Source organism: Eriocheir sinensis, chromosome 69 (assembly GCF_024679095.1).
Source record: "Eriocheir sinensis breed Jianghai 21 chromosome 69, ASM2467909v1, whole genome shotgun sequence".
Classification (NCBI taxonomy): Eukaryota; Metazoa; Arthropoda; class Malacostraca; order Decapoda; family Varunidae; genus Eriocheir; species Eriocheir sinensis.
The window spans coordinates 8103322-8123469 of NC_066577.1; the positions used below are offsets into that span (position 1 = coordinate 8103322).

The following is a 20148-nucleotide window of genomic DNA, read 5'->3' on the forward strand; positions in this document are numbered from 1 at the left end:
TCGCAGAACTCATCAACCAGAACGGAGAGCCGGCGGATCTCCTCATTGAGTGCGTTGCTGACCTAGAGGAGGAGGAGGAGGAGGAGGAGGAGAGGAAGGAAAGGAGGAAAGAGGGAAGGAAGGAAGAAGGAAGAAGGAAGGAAGGAAGGAAGGAAGGAAGGAATGGAGGAAGGAAGGGAAGGAGAGGAAGGAAAATAAAGGAAGGAAGGAAGGAAGGGAGAGGAAGGAAGGAGGAAGGAAGGAAGGGAAGGGAAAGGAAGGGAAAGGAAGGGAAGGAAGGGAAGGGAAGAGAAGGGAAGGGAAGAGAAGAGAAGGGAAGAGAAGGGAAGGGAAGGAAAGGGAAGGAAAAGGAAGGGAAGGGATGGGCAAGAAAGGAATGGGAAAGGAAGGGAAGAGAAGGGAAGGGAAGGGAAAGGAAGGGAAAGGAGAGGAAAGGAAAGGAAGGGAAGGGAAGGGAAAGGAAGGGAAGGGAAAGGAAGGGAAAGGAGAGGAAAGGAAGGGAAGGGAAAGGAAGGGAAGGGAAGAGAAGGGAAGGGAAGAGAAGGGAAGGGAAGGGAAGGAAAGGAAAGGGAAGGGAAGGGAAGGGAAAGGAAGGGAAGGGAAGAGAAGAGAAGGGAAGGGAAGGAGAAGAAAAAACATTATAAAAAAAAAATACAAAACGAAATAAAAAACCCAAAATATATTCACAAACAGATATGCAAATCCACCTCCTCTTCCACTCACCCTCCGCTCCACATCCTCCACAATGCCACATATCTTCTCCTTCATCTGGGAGGTCAGGTCATGCAGCTCCCTCTCAGTGTGGTCAAGACGGGCCCACATCTCCTCCCGTGACCTGAGCTTCTCCGCGCGTTGACCACAGGCTCGCTCCATGACCCCCCCAACGCATGACCCCACCTCGCTGTATAGGGGGGGGTGGGGGTGGGGGTGAGAGGGGGTGGGGGGGAGGGAGAGAGAGGGGGGTATTATATTAGAGAGAGAGAGAGAGACACAGGTATATACACACACACACACACACACACACACACACATTATTTCTCTCTCTCTCTCTCTCTCTCTCAATTATTCTACCTCCCTACTCCTCCTCCTCCTCCTCCTATTCTTCTTCCCTTCCTTCCCTCCTCCTCCTCTTCTTCCTTTCCCTTCCCTTCCCTTCCTTTCCATACAAAACATACCTTCCTCTCCCACCCCCTCTCTCTCTCTCTCTCCCTTCCACACACACACACACACACACACACACACTCCTCCTCCTCCCACACACTCACCACACAATGGTTTTCCCGCGCCGAGTGTGTTGGTCGAACTTGGTGATAACAGCTGTTTTGGAAATGCACTCCTCGAACTTGCGCTCAAAGTCTTGGAACTCAAAATACCTGCTCGTAAAGCCCTCGGGGAAGCCTGCACCTGGGGGGGGGAGGAGAGGAGGAGGAGGAGGAGGAGGAGGAGGAGGAGGAAGAGGAGGTGTGTGTGTATGATTAGACAGAGAGAGGGAGAGAAAATTTGAAAGAGTTGAAGGAGATTGAGATGAAGGAGGAGGGAGGAAGAAGGAAGGAAGGAAGAGGAGGAGGAAGAAGAGGAGGAGGAGGAGGAGGAAGAAGAGGAGGAGGAGGAGGAGGAGGAGGAGGAGGAGGAGGAGGAGGAGGAGGAGGAGGTAATTAGACAGAGACAGAGAGAGAGAGAAAATTTGAAAGAGTTGAAGGAGATGAAAGAGGAAGAAAGGAAGGAAGGAAGGAAGGAAGAGGAGGAGGAGGAGGTAGAGATGATTAGACAGAGACAGAGAGAGAAAATTTGAAAGAGTTGAAGGAGATGGAAGGAGGAGGAAGGAAGGAAGGAAGGAAGGAAGAGGAGGAGGAGGAAGAGAAAAAGAATATTAGTAATTTTAGTAGTAGAATTTCACCTCCTCCTCCTCCTCCTCTCTCTCTCTCTCCTTTCCCTCTCAACATTAGTATAACCACATCTATTTCTCCTCCTCCTCCTCCTCTTCCTTTCTTCTTCCTCCTCCTCCTCCTCCTCCTCCTCCTCCTCCTCTCTCTCCTTTCCCTCCCAACATTAGCATTCCCACATCTATTCCTCCTCCTCCTCCTCCTCCTCCTCTTCCTTCCTCTTCCTCCTCCTCCTCCTCCTCCTCCTCTTCCTTACCAGTGTTGGGGACTCCCTTCGCCTCATTCAGTCTCTGGTGCAATGCTTCCTTCGCCGAGACAAAGAAGATCCGCTGACTCGCCTGACCCGAGCTGACCACTTTAAGTTCGTCAACGAGGAAGGCCGTCGTTCGTTCCAGGTGCTGCTTGCGGACCTGAAATTCGGAGGGCAGGTAGAGGAAGGGTTGGACCAGGTGTGTGTAGAAGGGGGGGGTGATAGGGGTATGGGGTGCGGAGATATGGGGGGGTATGTGAAGGGGTTGGTTTGGGGTTGGCTGGTGCGAGAGTGAGTGTGTGTGTGTGTGTGTGTGTGTTTGAAGAAGAGGAAAAAGAAGAAGAAGAAGAGGAGGAAGAAGAAGAAGAGCAAGAGAGAGAGAGAGAGAGAGATTCATACCACACACACAAGGAAAATACAGTCACATGTGTGCGTCTGTGTGTGTGCGTGTGTGTGCGTACAGAATCAACACCTACATACATACATACACAAGCAAAAACAAGTGAACGCAAAAAAATATGCACATGAAACTTAAGAACCGTGTGCACATAGGAAACGCACATGCCGTGTACGCATAAAATAATAATAATAATAATAATAATAATAATAATAATAATAATAATAATCTTACCTCACTCATCATCTTGGAATTTGGCTAAAGAGGAGGAAGAGGAGGAGGAGGAGGAGGAGGAAGAAGGAAGAGTAGGAGGAGGAGGAGAGAGAGAGAGAGGAGGAAGAAAAAATTATGATATTGAAGAAAGGAAGATTTGAGAGGAGGAGGAAGAGGAAGAGGAGGAGGAAGAGGAAGAAGGAAGAGGAAGAAGACAGAGGAAGAAGAGGAGGAGGAGGAGGAGGAGAGGAAGAAAAAGAAAAAAAAAAAGATATTGAAGAAAGGAAGAGGAGGAGGAAGAAGAGGAAGAAGAGGAGGAGGAGGAGGAGGAGGAGGAAGAGGGTCATTATCAATCTATTAACAGGTCTTCTAACACAATATCTATCTATCTATCTATCTATCTATAATCAACACATAACATATAGATACATATATATACACACACACATAATGTATATTCTCTCTCTCTCTCTCTCTCTCTCTCTCTCTCTCTCTCTCTCTCTCTCGCTCAAAATCTTTCTCTCATTCTTGATTTCTCGTTCAACTTTCTTATAATCTGTCGACATTTCTCTCTCTCTCTCTCTCTCTCTCTCTCTCTCTCTCGCTCAAACTCTCTCAATTTCTCTCTCAATCTTCTTACTGTCTGTTAATGTCTCTCTCTCTCTCTCTAACACACACACTCCCTCTCTCTCACAATCTCTCTTAAAATCTCTCTCTCAACCTTCTTACAATCTGTCAATCTCTCCCATCTCTCTCTCACACTTTCCCTCCCTCCCCCTCTCTCTCTCACCCTCCTCCTCCTCCTCCTCCTCCTCCTCTCTCTCACCTCATTCAGATACTCAGGCTCCGAGGCGGCCATATCCCAGCGGTTTTGCAGGATGAAGATATTGGGTTTGGAGAGCCTTGCTGAAACCTTGTGGAAAAAATTCTTCTCCTGTAAACAAGGAAACAGGTTTATTAGTACTGGAGGAGGAGGAGGAGGAGGAGGAGGAGGAGGAGGAGGAGGAGGAGGAAGGGAGGGAGGGAGGGAGGGGAAGTGTATCAGAGAGAGAGGGAGAGATGGTTAGATTGTAAGAATTTTGAGAGAGAGGGTTAGAGAGAGAGACAGAAGGAGGAGGAGGAGGAAGAGAAAGAGAAAGGGAAGAAGGAAGGAGGAGGAAGGAGGAGGAGGAAAAGAAAGAGAGAGGGAAGGAGGAAGGAAGAGGAAGGAGGAGGAGGAGAGAGAGGGAGAGATGGTCAGATTGTAGGAATTTTGAGAGAGAGAATTTGAGAGAGAGAGTTAGAGAGAGAGAGGAGGAGGAGGAGGAAGAAGAAATGGAGAAGGAGGAGAAAGAGAGAGAAGGAAGAAGGAAGAGGAGGAGGAGGAGGAGGAGGTTAAAAAAGAAGAAAAAATCCCCTCTCCTCCTCCTCCTTCCTTCTTCTCCTCCTCCTCCTCCTCCTCCTCCTCTATCTCTAGGAGGAAGAAGAAATGGAGGAGGAAGAGAAAGAGAGAGAGGAGGAAGGAGGAAGGAAGAGGAGGAGGAGGAAGGAGGAGGAAGGAGGAGGAGGAAGGAGGAGGAGGAGGAGGAGGGGTAGTTCGAAAAAGCATATTAAAAATTCTTCCTTCTTCTCCTCCTCCTCCTCCTTCTCCTTCTCCTCCTCCTCCTCTATCTCTCCTTCCCCCCCACCCCCCACCCCCCCCCCCCTCCACACACACACACACACACACACACACACACACACACACACACAGATTACCGTGTTCATGAGCGTAGACTCAGAGTTTGCGACCAACACAAAAACATCTGCGTCAAGGCAATGTTTGTCAATCCAATCATCCAAGCTTTCCGACACGTCAATCCCGGGTGAATCAACCAGCACCACGTCATCCCTCAGCAGCGGACACCTGGATGGAGGCCGGTTGATTAGGTTCCGTCCGGTGGAAGTTGAATTAAAACTCCGAATGGTAGGAATTTTGATAGAGGGAGAGAGACGGAGAGAGAGACAGAGAGACAGAGAGAGAGAGAGAGAGAGAGAGAGAGAGAGAGAGAGAGAGAGTTAATAACATATAGTGATTTAGTGTTCCCTTCCCTTCCTTTCCCATCCCTTCCCATCCCATCCCATCACTTCCCTTCCCTTCCCTTCCCTTCCCTTCCCTTCCCATCCCATCCATTCCCATCCCTTCCTTTCCTCCCCATCCCATTCCTTCCCTTCTCTTCTCTCTCCTCCTCCTCCCTTCCCTTCCCATCCCATCCCTCCTCCCTTCCCTTCCCTCTCCATCCCATCCCATCCCTCCTCCTCCTCCTCCTCCTCCTTACCTCGCTTTAGGCCAATGTATCCTAACCAGCGTAGAATCACCCAATCGGTTATTACAGAGCGCATGGGCTAGCTGTCCGATCCCCTTGATATTCTGCTTCTCCGTCGATCCCTCCGTGGTTAAATATGGCTCCAGCCCCTCCACGCCTTCCACCTGTAGAAGTAGCAATAGTAGATAGACAGGTAGATGGAGAGAGACACCACAATCACCAGCGTTAGCAACAATATCGTACCTGAAGGAAACAGTTTGTTGTATGGCCGATCCCGGATGGAAGGATCTTGTCCCCCATCATAGCATTAATAACTGTACTTTTGCCGTTGCTCGTACGTCCGAAGAAGGCGACCTGTAAGGGTTAGCAGTAGTAGTAGTAGTAGTAGTAGTAGTAGTAGTCTCTCTCTCTCTCTGTTTTTTCCTGAATCTTTTTAATTCTTTTTTATGTTAATTCAAATTCAAAGTGTGTCTCCTCCTCCTCCTCCTCTTCTTCTTCTTCTCCTCCTCTCTTTCTCTCTTTCTATGTCTTCCCTTCCTCCTCCTCCTCCACCTCCTCCTCTTCCTCTGCCTTCTTCTCCTTACCCTTCCTTCCTCCTCCTCCTCCGCCTCTTCCTTTCCCTACCCCTCCATCCTCCTCCTCCTCCTCTTCCTTCTCCTTCCATTCCTTCCTCCTCCTCCTCATCTTCCTCTTCCCTACCCTTCCTTCCTCCTTCCCCCTCCTCCTCCTCCTCCTCTTTCTCTCCATTCCTTTCATTCCCTTCCTTCCTTCCTCCTCCTCCTCTTCCTCTTCCCTACCCCTCCTCCTCCTCCTCCTCCTCCTCCTCCTTACCTTCATATGATCCCTCGCGAGCACCTCCTTGATCCCAGCGACCTTGGCACTGTAGCCCTGGACCGCCTCCACCTCCGAGGGCGTGACCAGGTCCTTGCTGCCGGCCCCCTGACCTGACCCTAGTGGGGGGAGGGAGGGGGGGGTCAAGGGTGAAGGGGGGGGAGGTCAAGGAAGGGGAGGGGAGGTCAAGAATGGGATTAATACAGAGATATGATATGAGAGAGAGAGAGAGAGAGAGAGAGAGAGAGAGAGAGAGAGAGAGAGAGAGAGAGAGAGAGAGAATTAGACAGAATATCTCCCAAGAATTTGAAAGAAAGGAAAGAAGAAAGAAAGGAAGGAAGGAATCAGAAGAGAGAGAGAGAGAGAGAGAGAGAGAGAGAGAGAGAGAGAGAGAGAGAGAGAGAGAGAGAGAGAGAGAGAGTATTACAAAAACAAAACAAAAAAACAAGGTAAACATTTCTCAATATTTTAATCTTATCAAATTTATCAACAAGTCTCTTACAAACTATCTTGATATCAGCTGTTCTCTCTCTCTCTCTCTCTCTCTCTCTCTCTCTCCCTTTCCTTCCTTCCCTTCCCTACCCAACCCAACCCCTCCTTCCTTTCCCTCCTCCTCCTCTTCCTTCCATACCCTTCCCGTGCCTCCTCCTCCTCCTCCTCCTCCTCCTCCCTTCCCTTCCCTTCCCTTCCCTTCCCTTCCCTACCTAACCTAACCCAACCTCCTCCTCCTCTTCCTTTCCTACCATTCCCTACCCTTCTTTACCCAACCCAATCCTTCCTATCCCTACCCTACCCTACCCTTCCCCTCCTCCTCCTCCTCCTCCTCCTCCTCCTCTCACCTTCCAGAAACAGCCGCGCCTCTCCGACATATTCCTCCACCTCTTGGTAAATATCGTTGATCTTCTTCTTGGCGCGCACGAAGATCTGCAGCGGAGAGGAAGGTGGGGCGTCCCTTAGGAGATGCCGTGACCCCAGTACACCCGCCACGGCCCCCCCCAGAGCCCCCCCCGCCCCCCCATTGGCCAGGGAGGGCAGGGAGGTGGGGGAAGGGGCGGTGGAGGTGGAGCGAGTCAGTGCGCTCGACATGGCTACTACCGCTGGGGCTGCCGCAGGGAGAAAAAATAGGGGGGGCTCATGTAAATTAAAGAAAACGGGGCAAACTCAAGGAAGGGGGGAGAAAACGGGGGTAAGAGTGACGGAGACTTAACGGAAACTAAAATAAAAATGGATATGAAGGGAGAATATTAACAGGCACTTATCTATATCATAGAAAACGGGGAAAAATTGCGATAAATGAGAGAAAATGGGAGACTAAAGGGAGAACTTGTATAAAGAGAGAAAGGAGAGAGAGAGTAAAGATAGGAAATGAAAGAAAATGGAAGAGAAAGAAAGAAAATTAAAGAAAATAATGAGAATAAAAATCAGGGAGGACTATCCTAAATTTGAGAGAGAGAGAGAGAGAGAGAGAGAGAGAGAGTGCTAATATACATAATCCCCTGCATATCTCTACACACACACACACACACACACACACACACACACACACACACACAACAACAACAACAACAACAATAATAATAATAATAATAATAATAATAATAATAATAATAATAATAATAATAATAATAATAAGTGACTGCCAGAATGAGATATAGATAAGAAAAATAAATAAAAATAATAATAATAATAACAATAATAATAATAATAATAATAATAATAATAATAATAGTAAAAATGGCAGCCCCAGGGAATTTTTTTTTTATCTTCAAGCCAAACAAAACCCTTCCACAATAGGTTCCAATACTCTATCAAAATCCTTAAAGATCATCCAACACCCTCTAAAAAGACATTCCAATCCTATATACTCAAATTTAAAAGGGTTTGAATACTCTATAGATATCATAAGGAGGTTCCAATACTCTATAGAAATCCTTAAAGATCATCCAACATCCTCTAAAAAGACATTCCAATCCTATATACTCACATTTAAAAGGGTTTGAATACTCTATAGATATCATAAGGAGGTTCCAATACTCTATAGATATCCTTAAGATCATCCAACACCCTCTAAAAAGACATTCCAATCCTATATACTCACATTTAAAAGGGTTTGAATACTCTATAGATATCATAAGGAGGTTCCAATTCTCTATAGATATCCTTAAGATCATCCAACATCCTCTAAAAAGACATTCCAATCCTATATACTCAAATTTAAAAGGGTTTGAATACTCTATAGATATCATAAGGAGGTTCCAATACTCTATAGAAATCCTTAAGATCATCCAACACCCTCTAAAAAGACATTCCAATCCTATATACTCACATTTAAAAGGGTTTGAATACTCTATAGATATCATAAGGAGGTTCCAATTCTCTATAGAAATCCTTAAGATCATCCAACACCCTCTAAAAAGACATTCCAATCCTATATACTCAAATTTAAAAGGGTTTGAATACTCTATAGATATCATAAGGAGGTTCCAATACTCTATAGAAATCCTTAAGATCATCCAACATCCTCTAAAAAGACATTCCAATCCTATATACTCAAATTTAAAAGGGTTTGAATACTCTATAGATATCATAAGGAGGTTCCAATACTCTATAGAAATCCTTAAGATCATCCAACACCCTCTAAAAAGACATTCCAATCCTATATACTCAAATTTAAAAGGGTTTGAATACTCTATAGATATCATAAGGAGGTTCCAATTCTCTATAGATATCCTTAAGATCATCCAACACCCTCTAAAAAGACATTCCAATCCTATATACTCACATTTAAAAGGGTTTGAATACTCTATAGATATCATAAGGAGGTTCCAATACTCTATAGATATCCTTAACCCTTTCCATCCATTACGCAGACGTCACAGAATGGAAAGGGCATCCAACACCCTCTAAAAAGACATACCAATCCTGTACACTCACATTTAAAAGGCTTGAATACTCTATAGATATCATGAGGAGCTTCCAATCCTCTATATAGTATTTAAAAGGCTTCAACACTATGGATATCAGAGAGAGGTTCCAACACTCTCTAAAAAGACATACCAATCCTGTACACTCACATTTAAAAGGCTTGAATACTCTATAGATATCATGAGGAGCTTCCAATCCTCTATATATTTAAAAGGCTTCAACACTCTATGGATATCAGAGAGAGGTTCCAACACTCTCTATAGGCATTCAAATCCTATATACTCAAATTTAAAAGGGTTTGAATACTCTATAGATATCATAAGGAGGTTCCAATGCTTCATAGATGTCTTTAAAATGCTTCAACACTCTATGGATATCAGAGAGAGGTTCCAACACTCTCTATAGGCATTCAAATCCTCTATACTCAAATTTAAAAGGGTTTGAATACTCTATAAATTACATAAGAAGGTTTCAATCCTCTATACATATATTTTACAGGCTTCAACACTCTATGGATATTAGAAAGAGGTTCCAACACTCTCTATAGGCATTCCAATCCTCTATACCATCTCATATGTATTATTTCAAGGTTTCCAAGCAGTAATTTTAGGTCTGAATTATTTGAACTTAATCGTAATTACATGTATATTTTTTTTCAAACACACACACACACACACACACACACATGTACACATATATACGTACATACATACATTCATACACAGGAGAGAGTCTTGCGTACACGTGTGATGTCCTAATTTGGCAAGGATGTGACTGTTTTTCTAATGCGTACACACACACACACACACACACACACATACACACACACACACATATATACAAACACATTCACATATATACACTCTCTCTCTCTCTCTCTCTCTCTCTCTCTCTCTCTCTCTCTCTCTCTCTCTCTCTCTCTCTCTCTCTCTCTCTCTCTCTCTCTCTCTCTCTCTCTCTCTCTCTCTCTCTCTCTCTCTCACCTGGTGCTTCCTATGCATTGTGTGTCCTTGTAAGCTGCTGGGAACAATTTTAAATTAGTAGAGCGAGAGAGAGAGAGAGAGAGAGAGAGAAATAAATATATATACACAAACAAATACATGAGTTACCATACATAGATACAAACACACATACATATCACACACACACACACACACATATATACAGGAATGAATTACAATAAAAATAATGTAAAATAATGGTAATATCAATACTACTACTACTACTACTACTTCTACTACTAATAATAATCGTAATAATAATAACAATAGTATCTCATCACAGTCTCATCCCTCTCCTCAAATTCATTGCCCTTTGTGACACCTTCAAGTTCACAATCACCGAACTTTGCCTAATCATCGTATGGGAAATCCACGCTATTGGGTTAATTCACTATAGCCTGATCACGTGTTGGACTCATAATCACCAGCAGGTACCCTCCCAACAAGAGCTCTTTAGCGTCGATCTCTGGGTACTGCCATGACCTCACCCACCACACCAAATGTATAATGTATGATGTTCAATGATGATATGTTGGTTGAATCGCAATAATACCAAGCGAGATGATGTGTAACCTAGTGTATGGGGCCCCAGCACTCAACTGTCTCCATCTCCTGTACACTCAGTCCAGCATGGGAACATCACCATGACTGGGAATTTGATAACTGCTGTATACACTCTAATCCGACAGTCGGCAAATTGGAATCGCTCCGCATCATCTAGTCAGGGACGATAGCTTGTTTTAAGAGTAGACTGGATAGCTACATGGACGGGGATGACGGATGGCAGTGAGGTGTGGGTGCAGAATTAGCCAGCAGGATAGAACACGCAGTAATGGATTTAAATTAGAAAAGTATAGATTTAGGAGAGATATAGGCAAGCATTGGTTTAGTAATAGGGTGGTGGGGGAATGGAACAGACTCAGTAATCACATAGTTAGTGCAGGGACGATAGCTTGTTTTAAGAGTAGACTGGATAGCTACATGGATGAGGATGACAGGTGGCAGTGAGGTGTGGGTGCAGCAAGGAGATAGGGTACTGGAGTGCACGCGCGTACCGAAGGTAATTAACGAGGATCAAGCCTCTACCTGTAACCCTTGAATCTACACCTCACCCACCGTGAGTAGTGGGGGGGATTCTGGAGCTGCCCTGTGTAAGCCACCCGGCCTCTTGCAGTTTCCCTATGTTCTTATGTTATGTGAATGGGAAAAAGCTGTAGTTTCGTTTAGTGGGCGCAACATCTGTGGTCATATGCCGGAGAAAGACAGAAGGGGAAGGAATTATAGAAGAGAACAGACCCCAGGAGACGGGAAAGTTGTAAAGTTTGGTTTAGTCGGCACAACATCTGTAGTCATATGCCGGAGAAAGACAGAAGGGGAAGGAATTATAGAAGGGAACAGACCCCAGGAGACGGGAAAGTTGTAAAGTTTGGTTTAGTCGGCGCAACATCTGTAGTCATATGCCGGAGAGAGACAGAAGGGGAAGGAATTACAGGAGAAGGGAACAGACCCCAGGAGACAGGACACAACCCCTGATTAACACCTGGTACCCATTCACTGCTGGGTGGACAGGGGCGCAGGGTATTGGAAAAGCCACCCAAATTTTCCCACTCCGCCCGAGAATCGAACCTGGGCTCTCTTGGTTGTGAGCCGAGTGTGCTAACCACTGCACCATGAAGCCCCCTTATGTGAATGGGAGGATTGCAAGAACGGAGAGGGAATGGATGCTGACGCTGGGTGGTGAAGCAAATGAGTAATTATAGAAGCCATGAAGAGTTTTCTGGAAGGAAGGAAGATTTTAACGAATACTGCTTGTTTTGTTTATTTTTACAGGTAGTGTCGGTATGAAGACCTGACTCTCCAACGGGTCACATGTACAGCAAGAGCAAGAGCAGGCCGACCACCAAGCACTATAGGCAAACACACAAAAAAAACACACAAAGAAAACATATACTGGACAAGACTTCTATTCCACACAGCCCATGCCTGCTAATCCTTGCTCCCTCTACATAGGCCTACTCATATACCAGTGTCCCGGTGTTGCAGTTTTCCCTTTCTTTTCTCTTCCTTTCCTTTCCTTATGGGGGTCACCTATCCAGGGTCAACCTCATCCCCCAGGGTCAGGGTCACGGGTTGCTCCCTCTACATAGGCCTACTTATATACCACAATGTCCCGGTGTTGCAAATCTCCTTTTATTTCATTTTCCTTCCCTTTCCTTACGGGGGTCACCTATCCAGGGTCAACCTCATCCCCCGGGGTCAAGGTCACGGGTTGGGTCCCCCTGTGACACGCACCCCTGTTGCTCCCTCTACATAGGCCTACTTATATACCACAATGTCCCGGTGTTGCAAATCTCCTTTTATTTCATTTTCCTTCCCTTTCCTTACGGGGGTCACCTATCCAGGGTCAACCTCATCCCCCGGGGTCAGGGTCACGGGTTGGGTCCCCCTGTGGCACTCTCCCCGGCAACCAGACCTTTCACCCCTATTTTACCCCTCTCCCCGCCCTCCCCCAGCCTTCTCCCCATGTCCACTCCTCCCCAGGGTCCATATTTACCTGGTGGAGCTGCCCCGGGTCGCCACGCACTGCCACAGGGGAGAAATCAGGAAAAAGGTGGAAAAAAGTACCACACGGCCGTCCTCTGCACACCACCATAACACTGCAGACGAGATTTTTTTTTCAGGGGTCCCTAATGTATTTTTCTTGTATTTTCTCCTTATCTTTAAATACATCGGCTTCCTGTCTTTATATATTTCTTATTTGCCTTGATTTAACCCCTTTTGGTCTTGGTATATTGTCTAAAAATCCTTAAAAACATCTACGGAGGCTGTATTTTAAGGGGGAACTTCTGTAATATAACAAAGGTCTTATATTGCCTTTTATTCCTGTATTTCTGCTCTATCTTATAATATATTGTCTTTGTATTATTATTTATTGCCTTATGATCCTGCTATATTGCCTTAGGAGTTTGTAGTATTGTCTAAAAATGGTTAAATAACATAAAAACATCGGTAATAGAGTGTTTTCAAGGGGGCACTTCTGTATTCCAACAAAGGTCTTATATTGCCTTTTATTCCTGTATTTCTGCTCTATCTTATAATATATTGTCTTTGTATTATTATTTATTGCCTTATGGCCTTCTTATATCGCCTTTGGAGCTTGTAGTATTGTCTAGAAATGGTTAAATAACATAAAAATATCTGTAATAGAGTGTTTTCAAGGGGGCACTTCTGTATTCCAGCAAAGGTCTTATATTGCCTTTTATTCCTGTATTTCTGCTCTATCTTATAATATATTGTCTTTGTATTATTATGTATTGCCTTATGGCCTTGTTATATTGCCTTTGGAGCTTGTAGTATTGTTTAAAAATGGTTAAATAACATAAAAATATTTCTAATCGAGTGTTTTCAAGGGGGTACTTATGTATTCTAACAAAGGTCTTATATTGCCTCATATTCCTGTATTTCTGCTCTATCTTTTAATATCTTGTCTTCGTATTATCATTTATAGCCTTATGGTCTTATTATATTGCCTTTGGAGCTTGTAGTATTGTTTAAAAGTGGTTAAATAACATAAAAACATCTGTAATCGAGTGTTTTGAAGGGGGCACTTATGTATTCCAACAAAGGTCTTATATTGCCTCTTATTCCTGTATTTCGGCTCTATCTTATAATATATTGTCTTTGTATTATTATTTATTGCCTTATGGTCCTGCTATATTGCCTTAGGAGTTTGTAGTATTGTTTAAAAATGGTTAAATAACATAAAAATATTTCTAATCGAGTGTTTTCAAGGGGGCACTTATGTATTCCAACAAAGATCTTATATTGCCTTTTATTCCTGTATTTCTGCTCTATCTTATAATATATTGTCTTTGTATTATTATTTATTGCCTTATGGTCTTATTATATCGCCTTTGAAGCTTATAGTATTGTCTAAAAGTGGTTAAATAACATAAAAATATTTGTAATCGAGTGTTTTCAAGGGGGCACTTATGTATTCTAACAAAGGTCTTATATTGCCTTTTATTCCTGTATTTCTGCTCTATCTTATAATATATTGTCTTTGTATTATTATTTATTGCCTTATGGCCTTGTTATATTGCCTTTGGAGCTTGTAGTATTGTCTAAAAATGGTTAAATAACATAAAAACATCTATAATCGAGTGTTTTCAAGGGGGCACTTATGTATTCCAACAAAGGTCTTATATTGCCTCATATTCCTGTATTTCTGCTCTATCTTTTAATATCTTGGGTTCGTATTATTATTTATTGCCTTATGGTCCTGCTATATTGCCTTAGGAGTTTGTAGTATCGTCTAAAAACGGTTAAATAACATAAAAACATTTGTGGTCGCGTGTTTTCAAGGGGGCACTTATGTATTTCCTCTCATTCTTGTATTTCTTTTATCTTTTAATATATCGGGTTTTTATCTACGCATTAGGCCTATTTGTCTTAATTTATCGCCTTTTGGTCTTGTTATATTATCTAAAAAGCGTAAAAATGGCATCAAATAACCTGAAGACGAGTTTTTGAATGGTCGCTTTTAAACTATTTCCAATTATGTAAATTTGGCTTCATTTAACTTGATATACATTACTTAACCTTTAAATAAAACGCTCCATAACGCCATAAAAAAATATAAAACTGATAATTATACGCTTCATATAGATTTACATAGATTAATTGACATATATCTTAAATACCACCATGACTTATTATACCTTTTCCATCAACAAAACGTCATTAAAACGCCCTAATAACGCCATTAAAAAATATAAAACTATTAATTATACGATTCATATAGATTTACATAGATTTACATAGATTGACATATATTAAACATCCCCACGACTTATTATACCTTTTCCATCAACAAAACGTCATTAAAACGCCCTAATAACGCCATAAAAAATATAAAACTATTAATTATGCGCTTCATATAGATTTACATAGATTTACATAGATTGACATATATATTAAATACCCCCACGACTTATTATACCTTTCCCATCAACAAAACGTCATTAAAACGCCCTAATAACGCCATAAAAAATATATAAAACTAATAATTATAGGCTTCATATAGATTTACATCGATGTACATAGACTTATATATATTAAACCATACTTATGATACCTTTTCCATAAATTTACATCGATTTACATAGACTTACATATATATTAAACACCCCCACGACTTATTATATCTTTCCCATCAACAAAACGTCATTAAAACACCCTAATAACGCCATAAAAAATACAAAAAATTATAATTATACACCAATATGTCACCCCGTTGCCATGGCGCAGAGAAAAGGTGAGTCATTGTAAACAAAGGCTCCCGTAGCAACCTCGCCCACACCCTGCCCTGCCCTGACACCATTGTACTGCCAGGTGAGGTCAGAGATCGTGTCAGTGGGGTTGAAGGAGCTTTATAATGGTATTTTAAGAGTGACATAATGGCGGTAGTGGTGGTGTGCAGCTTAGGGTAAGGGAAAGGCACTCGCGGTCTCCCAAAACACGCAGGATTGAACAAGGGGTAAGAACATACTATCCATGGTCACCGTTGTCAGAGATGGTGTCATTGGGCTTAAAGGAGCTTTATAATGGTATTTTAAGAGTGACATAATGGCGGTAGTGGTGGTGTGCAGCTTAGGGTAAGAGGAAGGCACTCGCGGTCTCCCAAAACACGCAGGATTGATCAAGGGGCAAGAACATACTATCCATGGTCACCGTTGTCGGAGATGGTGTCAGTGGGCTTAAAGGAGCTTTATAATGGTATTTTAAGAGTGACATAATGGCGGGAGTGGTGGTGTGCAGCTTAGGGTAAGAGGAAGGCACTCGCGGTCTCCCAGAACACGCAGGGAATTGAGTGGCGCAGATCAACCCCCGACTAGGGTTAAGAACATACCCATGGTGCCCCACACAGCAGAACACTTCCTGCTCCACTGCCCAAGACTCCACTCCCTCCGCCCCGGGTTGTGTGGGGGATTCAAGGGGCCGGGATAGGATTAGGATAAGGGTTAGGATGAGAAAAGGTTTTGGGATATTATGGTTAAGGGCCAGGATTAGGGAGATGAAAGCACCCCTAACCAGACTATACATTTACAGGCGGCAACACTGTCCGCCAAGCCCTCAAGTATACACAGACCCTCCTGCATTAGTCCAGGCAACTCCTCAATCTAATCCTTATTCGCTAAATCCCATGACTTTACAAACATAAGGATTAAGGACAACTTTTAGTGCTAATATTACTGTTATAATCTTGGTGGCCCTGTGGAGCACTGCTTTGGCGGCGGACTGGGGCCTGGAACCTCATCAATGGTAAACGGTAATCCCTCCCCTGGTGATAGATCGACAGACAAACGTCCGCTGATATTTGTCACTGATGGGGCCCTAGAGGTCGGGGTCCCACAGCCTAACTAGCCCCATACAACACAAGAAAAAGAAGAAACCAATGGCCTAATTCTAATGGTCCTAAAAGAAAGGAAAAGGAAAGGAAGGAAAATGGAGGTGCCTCTCTAAAACATAACCTTATTTACTAAGACATTTCCCTCCCTCCCCAGGTCAAAGGTCAGGTCAACATGGAGGTTACAGTCAAGACGGCGCCGCTGGTCAACGTCCGGGTCACTAGCAATGTCAACAACTTCACGGCCGAGAAGAGATTTGACCGAGCCTTGACCATTGGCGACCTTAAGGTATGTGTGTGTGTGTGTGTGTGTGTGTGTGCTGTTTTTCTCTTCTTTCATCTCTCTCTCTCTCTCTCTCTCTCTCCATTTCCTAACCACACCTATCTTCCTCCTCCTCCATCTCCCATATTTCTCTACAATAACACCCACTCTCTCTCTTCCCCCCCAGGGTCGTCTTGAGCTGGTGACGGGCGGATCGGCATCGTCAATGGGCCTGGAGGTGTTTGATGAGAACGAGAGCTTGGTGTGCCGAATGGACAATGACGAAGCACTCCTGGGGTCGTTCTGCGTCGAGGAGAACTATCGGATACATGTGAGTGGAGGAAGAGGAGGAGGAGAAGGAGGAGGAGGTGGATTTTTTCACTGCGTTCAAGCACTTTCCCTAAAATGCTAAATATAATTACATCTGGTCTCCTTATTATAGATTATGCGGTACAGTTCTGGTCTCCTTCCTATAGAGCGGACATCAAGGAAGGGAAGGGAAGGGAAAGGAAAGGAAGGGAAGGGAAGGAAAGGAAAGGAAAGGGAAGGAAAGGAAGGGAAGGGAAGGGAAGGGAAGGGAAGAAAAGAGAAGGGAGGGAAGGGAAGGGAAGGGAAGAGAAGAGAAGGGAAAGGAAAGGAGGGGAAGGGAAAGAGAAGGGAAAGGAAGGGAAGGGAAAGGAAAGGAAAGGAAAGGGAACATCAAGGTATTAGAATCTGTACAGAGGAGGATGACAAAGATGATTCAAGGGTTAAGACACTTGCCATAGACTTAAACATAGATTTGACATAGAAAAACATACTCGCCATAGACTTCAACATAGAATTACCATAGAAAAACATACTTGCCATAGACTTCAACATAGAATTACCATAGAAAAACATACTTACCATAGACTCAAAACATAGACTTGAACTTGCCATAGAGAGGTTAGGACACTCACCACAGACTTCAACATTTAAACCTCCATTCAATGTCAAGGCGAAGGGTGCGAGGAGACTTGACTGAGGTTTATAAATGTGCGAACGGTTTTAATAAGATAATATTGACAGGAATTTGACCGTAAGAGAGACCCGGACTGGACACGTAGCAAAGCGGTTAAGTTAGGTAAATTCACACTTGACAAGGACATAGCCAATAATAATAATGATAATAATAGTAATAATATTGATAATTTTTGCAGGTGACGGACAGCTCCAAAAGGCAGGGAGAGTTTGAGGATCTGTCTAAGGTCGAGAAATATGAGTTGTCGCAAGAGGAATATAGCAAGCGTGATGGTAAGTGCTCTCTCTCTCTCTCTCTCTCTCTTACCTAACCTTCTTCCTCCTCCCTTTGTTTTTTTTTCTCTCCCTTCTCTCTCTCTCTCTACCTCTCTTTTCCCTTCCCTTCTCTATCTCTCACTCTCCCTCTCTCTCTTTTTTCTCTCTTTCTTTCCTTCTTTTAAATATCTCTTTCTCTCTCTCTCTCTCTCTTAAGTACAATCCCTTCCTTCCTTCCCCCCTCCCCCTCTCTCTCTCTCTCTCCTTCTTTAAATACCTCTCTGTCTATCCTTTCTCTCTCTCTCTCTCAAGTACAATCCCTTCCATCCTTCCTTCCTCTCTCTCTCTCTCTTTCTCTCTCTCTCTCTCTCTTTCCTTCTTCAAATACCTCTCTCTCTCAAATACAATCCCTTCCTTCCTTCCCCTCTCTCTCTTTCACTATCTCTAACCCCCCTCTCTCTCTCTCTCCCTCTCTCTAATCCCCCTCTCTCTCTCTCATTCCACAGACTCCGTTCGCTCCTTCCTCCTCAAGAACAAGCTGGGGAAGTACAATGAGGAGGAGCTGAAGAAGAAGCAGGAGGAGAAGGAGGCTCAGGAGAAGGAGGAGGAGGAGAAGGCAAAGAGTATTACTGTCGGAAGTCGCTGTCAGGTAAGGTTAAGTTGTTCTTCCTCTTCTTCCTCCTCCTCTTCTTCCTCTTTCTCTATACTTTGTTCATGTTTCTCCTCTTCTTCCTCTTCCTCCTCCTCCTCTTCTTCTTCCTCTTTCTCTATACTTTGTTCATGTTTCTCCTCTTCTTCCTCCTCCTCCTCCTCTTCCTTTTGATGTCTGTTTCCTCATCTTCTTCTTCCTCCTCCTCCTCCTCTTCTTCCTCTTTCTCTATACTTTGTTCATGTTTCTCCTCTTCTTCCTCCTCCTCCTCCTCCTCTTCCTTTTGATGTCTGTTTCCTCATCTTCTTCTTCCTCCTCCTCCTCTTCCTCTTCCTCTTTTGGTATACTTGTTCATGTTACTCTTCTTCCTCCTCCTCCTCCTCCTCCTCTTCTTCCTCTTCCTCATTTTGTATAGTTCATGTTACTCCTCTTCCTCCTCCTCCTCCTCCTCTTCTTCCTTTTGATATCTGTTTCCTCCTCCTCCTCCTCTTTCTGTATAGTTCAAGTTACTCCTCTTCTTCCTCCTCCTCCTCCTCTTCCTTTTGATATATTTCCACACCTCCTCCTCCTCCTCCTCTACCATAGCACCCAGCCCATATTACCCCCCCCCCCTCCTCCCCCCTCTCTCTCTCTCTCTCTCTCTCACACACAGGTCACTCTCACTCTCTCTCTCTCTCCCACACCCAGGTCAGAGTTCAGGGGGAGCCAACACGTCGAGGAGAGGTCATGTTTGTTGGTCGAGTGCACTTCAAGCCTGGTCTCTGGGTCGGGGTGAAGTACGATGAACCTCTTGGGAAGAACGACGGGAGGTGTGTGTGTGTGTGTGTGTGTGTGTGTGTGTGTTTTATTTTTTTGTGTGTGATTTTTTCTGTGGATTTTTTTTTTATATTTTGTTTTTTTGTTTGTGTTTGTGTGTGTGTGTGTGTGTGTATGTTAGCTTTCCTGTTTATTTATTTATTTTATTTTTTCCGTGATTTTTTTTTTGTATATATTTTGTTTATGTTTGTGTGTGTACGTGTGTGTGTGCGCGTTTTGTTTCTGTGTCTATCTATCTATCTATCTGTCTGTTTCTCTCTCTCTCTCTCTCTCTCTATGTGTGTGTGTCTGAATGTATGTATGAATTAAGATTATTATTATTATTAAACATTTTACTGAAGATACATATATGTGATTCTCTCTCTCTCTCTCTCTCTCTCTTTCCTTTCCTTTCCTGCCCTTCCCCTCACTCTCTCTCTCTTCCCTTCCCTCCCATTCCTATCCCTTCCTTTCCTTTCCCTTCCCTCTCTCCTCCTTCCCTACCTCACTCTCTCTCCCTCCCTTCCCTCCATCCCTCCCTCCCTCACCCCTCTCTCTCTCTCTCCCTCACAGCATTGGAGGCAAGAGGTATTTTGACGCAGCTCCGAAATATGGTGGATTCACGCGACCGGCCTTCTGCGAGGTGGGCGACTTCCCCCCCATGGATGAAGAGGAGGAGGAGGAGGATGAGATGTAAAGAGGAGGAGGAGGAGGAGGAGGAAGGGAAATGAAAGGAGAGGAAATTATGTGAAGTAGAGAAGAAGGAAACATTGGAAGAGGAAGAGGAAGAAAGAGGAGGAGGAGGAAGAGGAAGAGATATACCAATAAGAAGATCTATGGAGGAAGGAAAAAGAAGAAGAAGAAGAATCTCAGATAGAAAATGATAAAGAAAATATTAAAGAAAGAAAAGAAATAAATAAATCTCACAAGCTTGCAAACAAAACAACAACAAAAAACAACAAAAAAAAGATTGCACAAAGTAACGCACCAA

The 20148-nt window shown here is 43.8% G+C and overlaps 2 protein-coding genes across 7 annotated transcripts in view; one reads left to right on the forward strand and one right to left on the reverse strand.

Moving 5' to 3' along the window:
- The window catches only part of LOC126988629 (transmembrane GTPase Marf-like), a 16377-nt gene extending 3896 nt beyond the window's left edge, over window positions 1-12481 (reverse strand). Inside the window, exons 1-13 of one of the 4 annotated variants that reach the window (XM_050846997.1) lie at window positions 12340-12440; window positions 9768-9801; window positions 6699-6962; window positions 5860-5978; window positions 5272-5382; window positions 5041-5192; window positions 4481-4628; window positions 3570-3677; window positions 2765-2788; window positions 2140-2293; window positions 1266-1404; window positions 724-901; window positions 1-62 (exon numbers count right to left, since the gene is read on the reverse strand). The exon at window positions 1-62 is cut by the window's left edge and continues 146 nt beyond it. In XM_050846997.1, coding sequence (XP_050702954.1) covers window positions 1-62; window positions 724-901; window positions 1266-1404; window positions 2140-2293; window positions 2765-2788; window positions 3570-3677; window positions 4481-4628; window positions 5041-5192; window positions 5272-5382; window positions 5860-5978; window positions 6699-6945 — 1442 coding nt within the window. In that variant the 5' untranslated portion in view covers window positions 6946-6962; window positions 9768-9801; window positions 12340-12440. Of the gene's footprint in view, window positions 63-723; window positions 902-1265; window positions 1405-2139; window positions 2294-2764; window positions 2789-3569; window positions 3678-4480; window positions 4629-5040; window positions 5193-5271; window positions 5383-5859; window positions 5979-6698; window positions 6963-9767; window positions 9805-12339 lie in introns of all 4 variants that reach the window. The other 3 variants (XM_050846996.1, XM_050846995.1, XM_050846998.1) reach the window with 3 other exon arrangements.
- A 2596-nt stretch (window positions 12482-15077) lies between these two features.
- On the forward strand, window positions 15078-20057 carry LOC126988631 (tubulin-folding cofactor B-like). Of its 3 annotated transcripts, none has more exons than XM_050847001.1 (7): window positions 15078-15179; window positions 16352-16483; window positions 16644-16787; window positions 17638-17731; window positions 18220-18362; window positions 19050-19171; window positions 19731-20057. In XM_050847001.1, the coding sequence occupies exons 2-7, from the start codon at window positions 16370-16372 to the stop codon at window positions 19852-19854; spliced, it is 741 nt and encodes a 246-aa protein (XP_050702958.1). In that variant the 5' UTR covers window positions 15078-15179; window positions 16352-16369; the 3' UTR covers window positions 19855-20057. The 3 variants fall into 3 exon arrangements, with proteins under 3 accessions (XP_050702958.1, XP_050702960.1, XP_050702959.1); XM_050847003.1 differs by lacking the exon at window positions 15078-15179 and adding an exon at window positions 15425-15442; XM_050847002.1 differs by lacking the exon at window positions 15078-15179 and adding an exon at window positions 15471-15493.
- Window positions 20058-20148: the final 91 nt, after the last annotated feature.

Coding starts and splice junctions, on each gene's coding strand:
- LOC126988631 (XM_050847001.1), top strand. CDS start 16,370: ATGGAGGTTACAGTCAAGACGGCGCCGCTGGTCAACGTCCGGGTCACT. Junction 16,484..16,643: donor TGACCATTGGCGACCTTAAG/GTATGTGTGTGT, acceptor CTTCCCCCCCAG/GGTCGTCTTGAGCTGGTGAC. Junction 17,732..18,219: donor GGAATATAGCAAGCGTGATG/GTAAGTGCTCTC, acceptor CTCATTCCACAG/ACTCCGTTCGCTCCTTCCTC.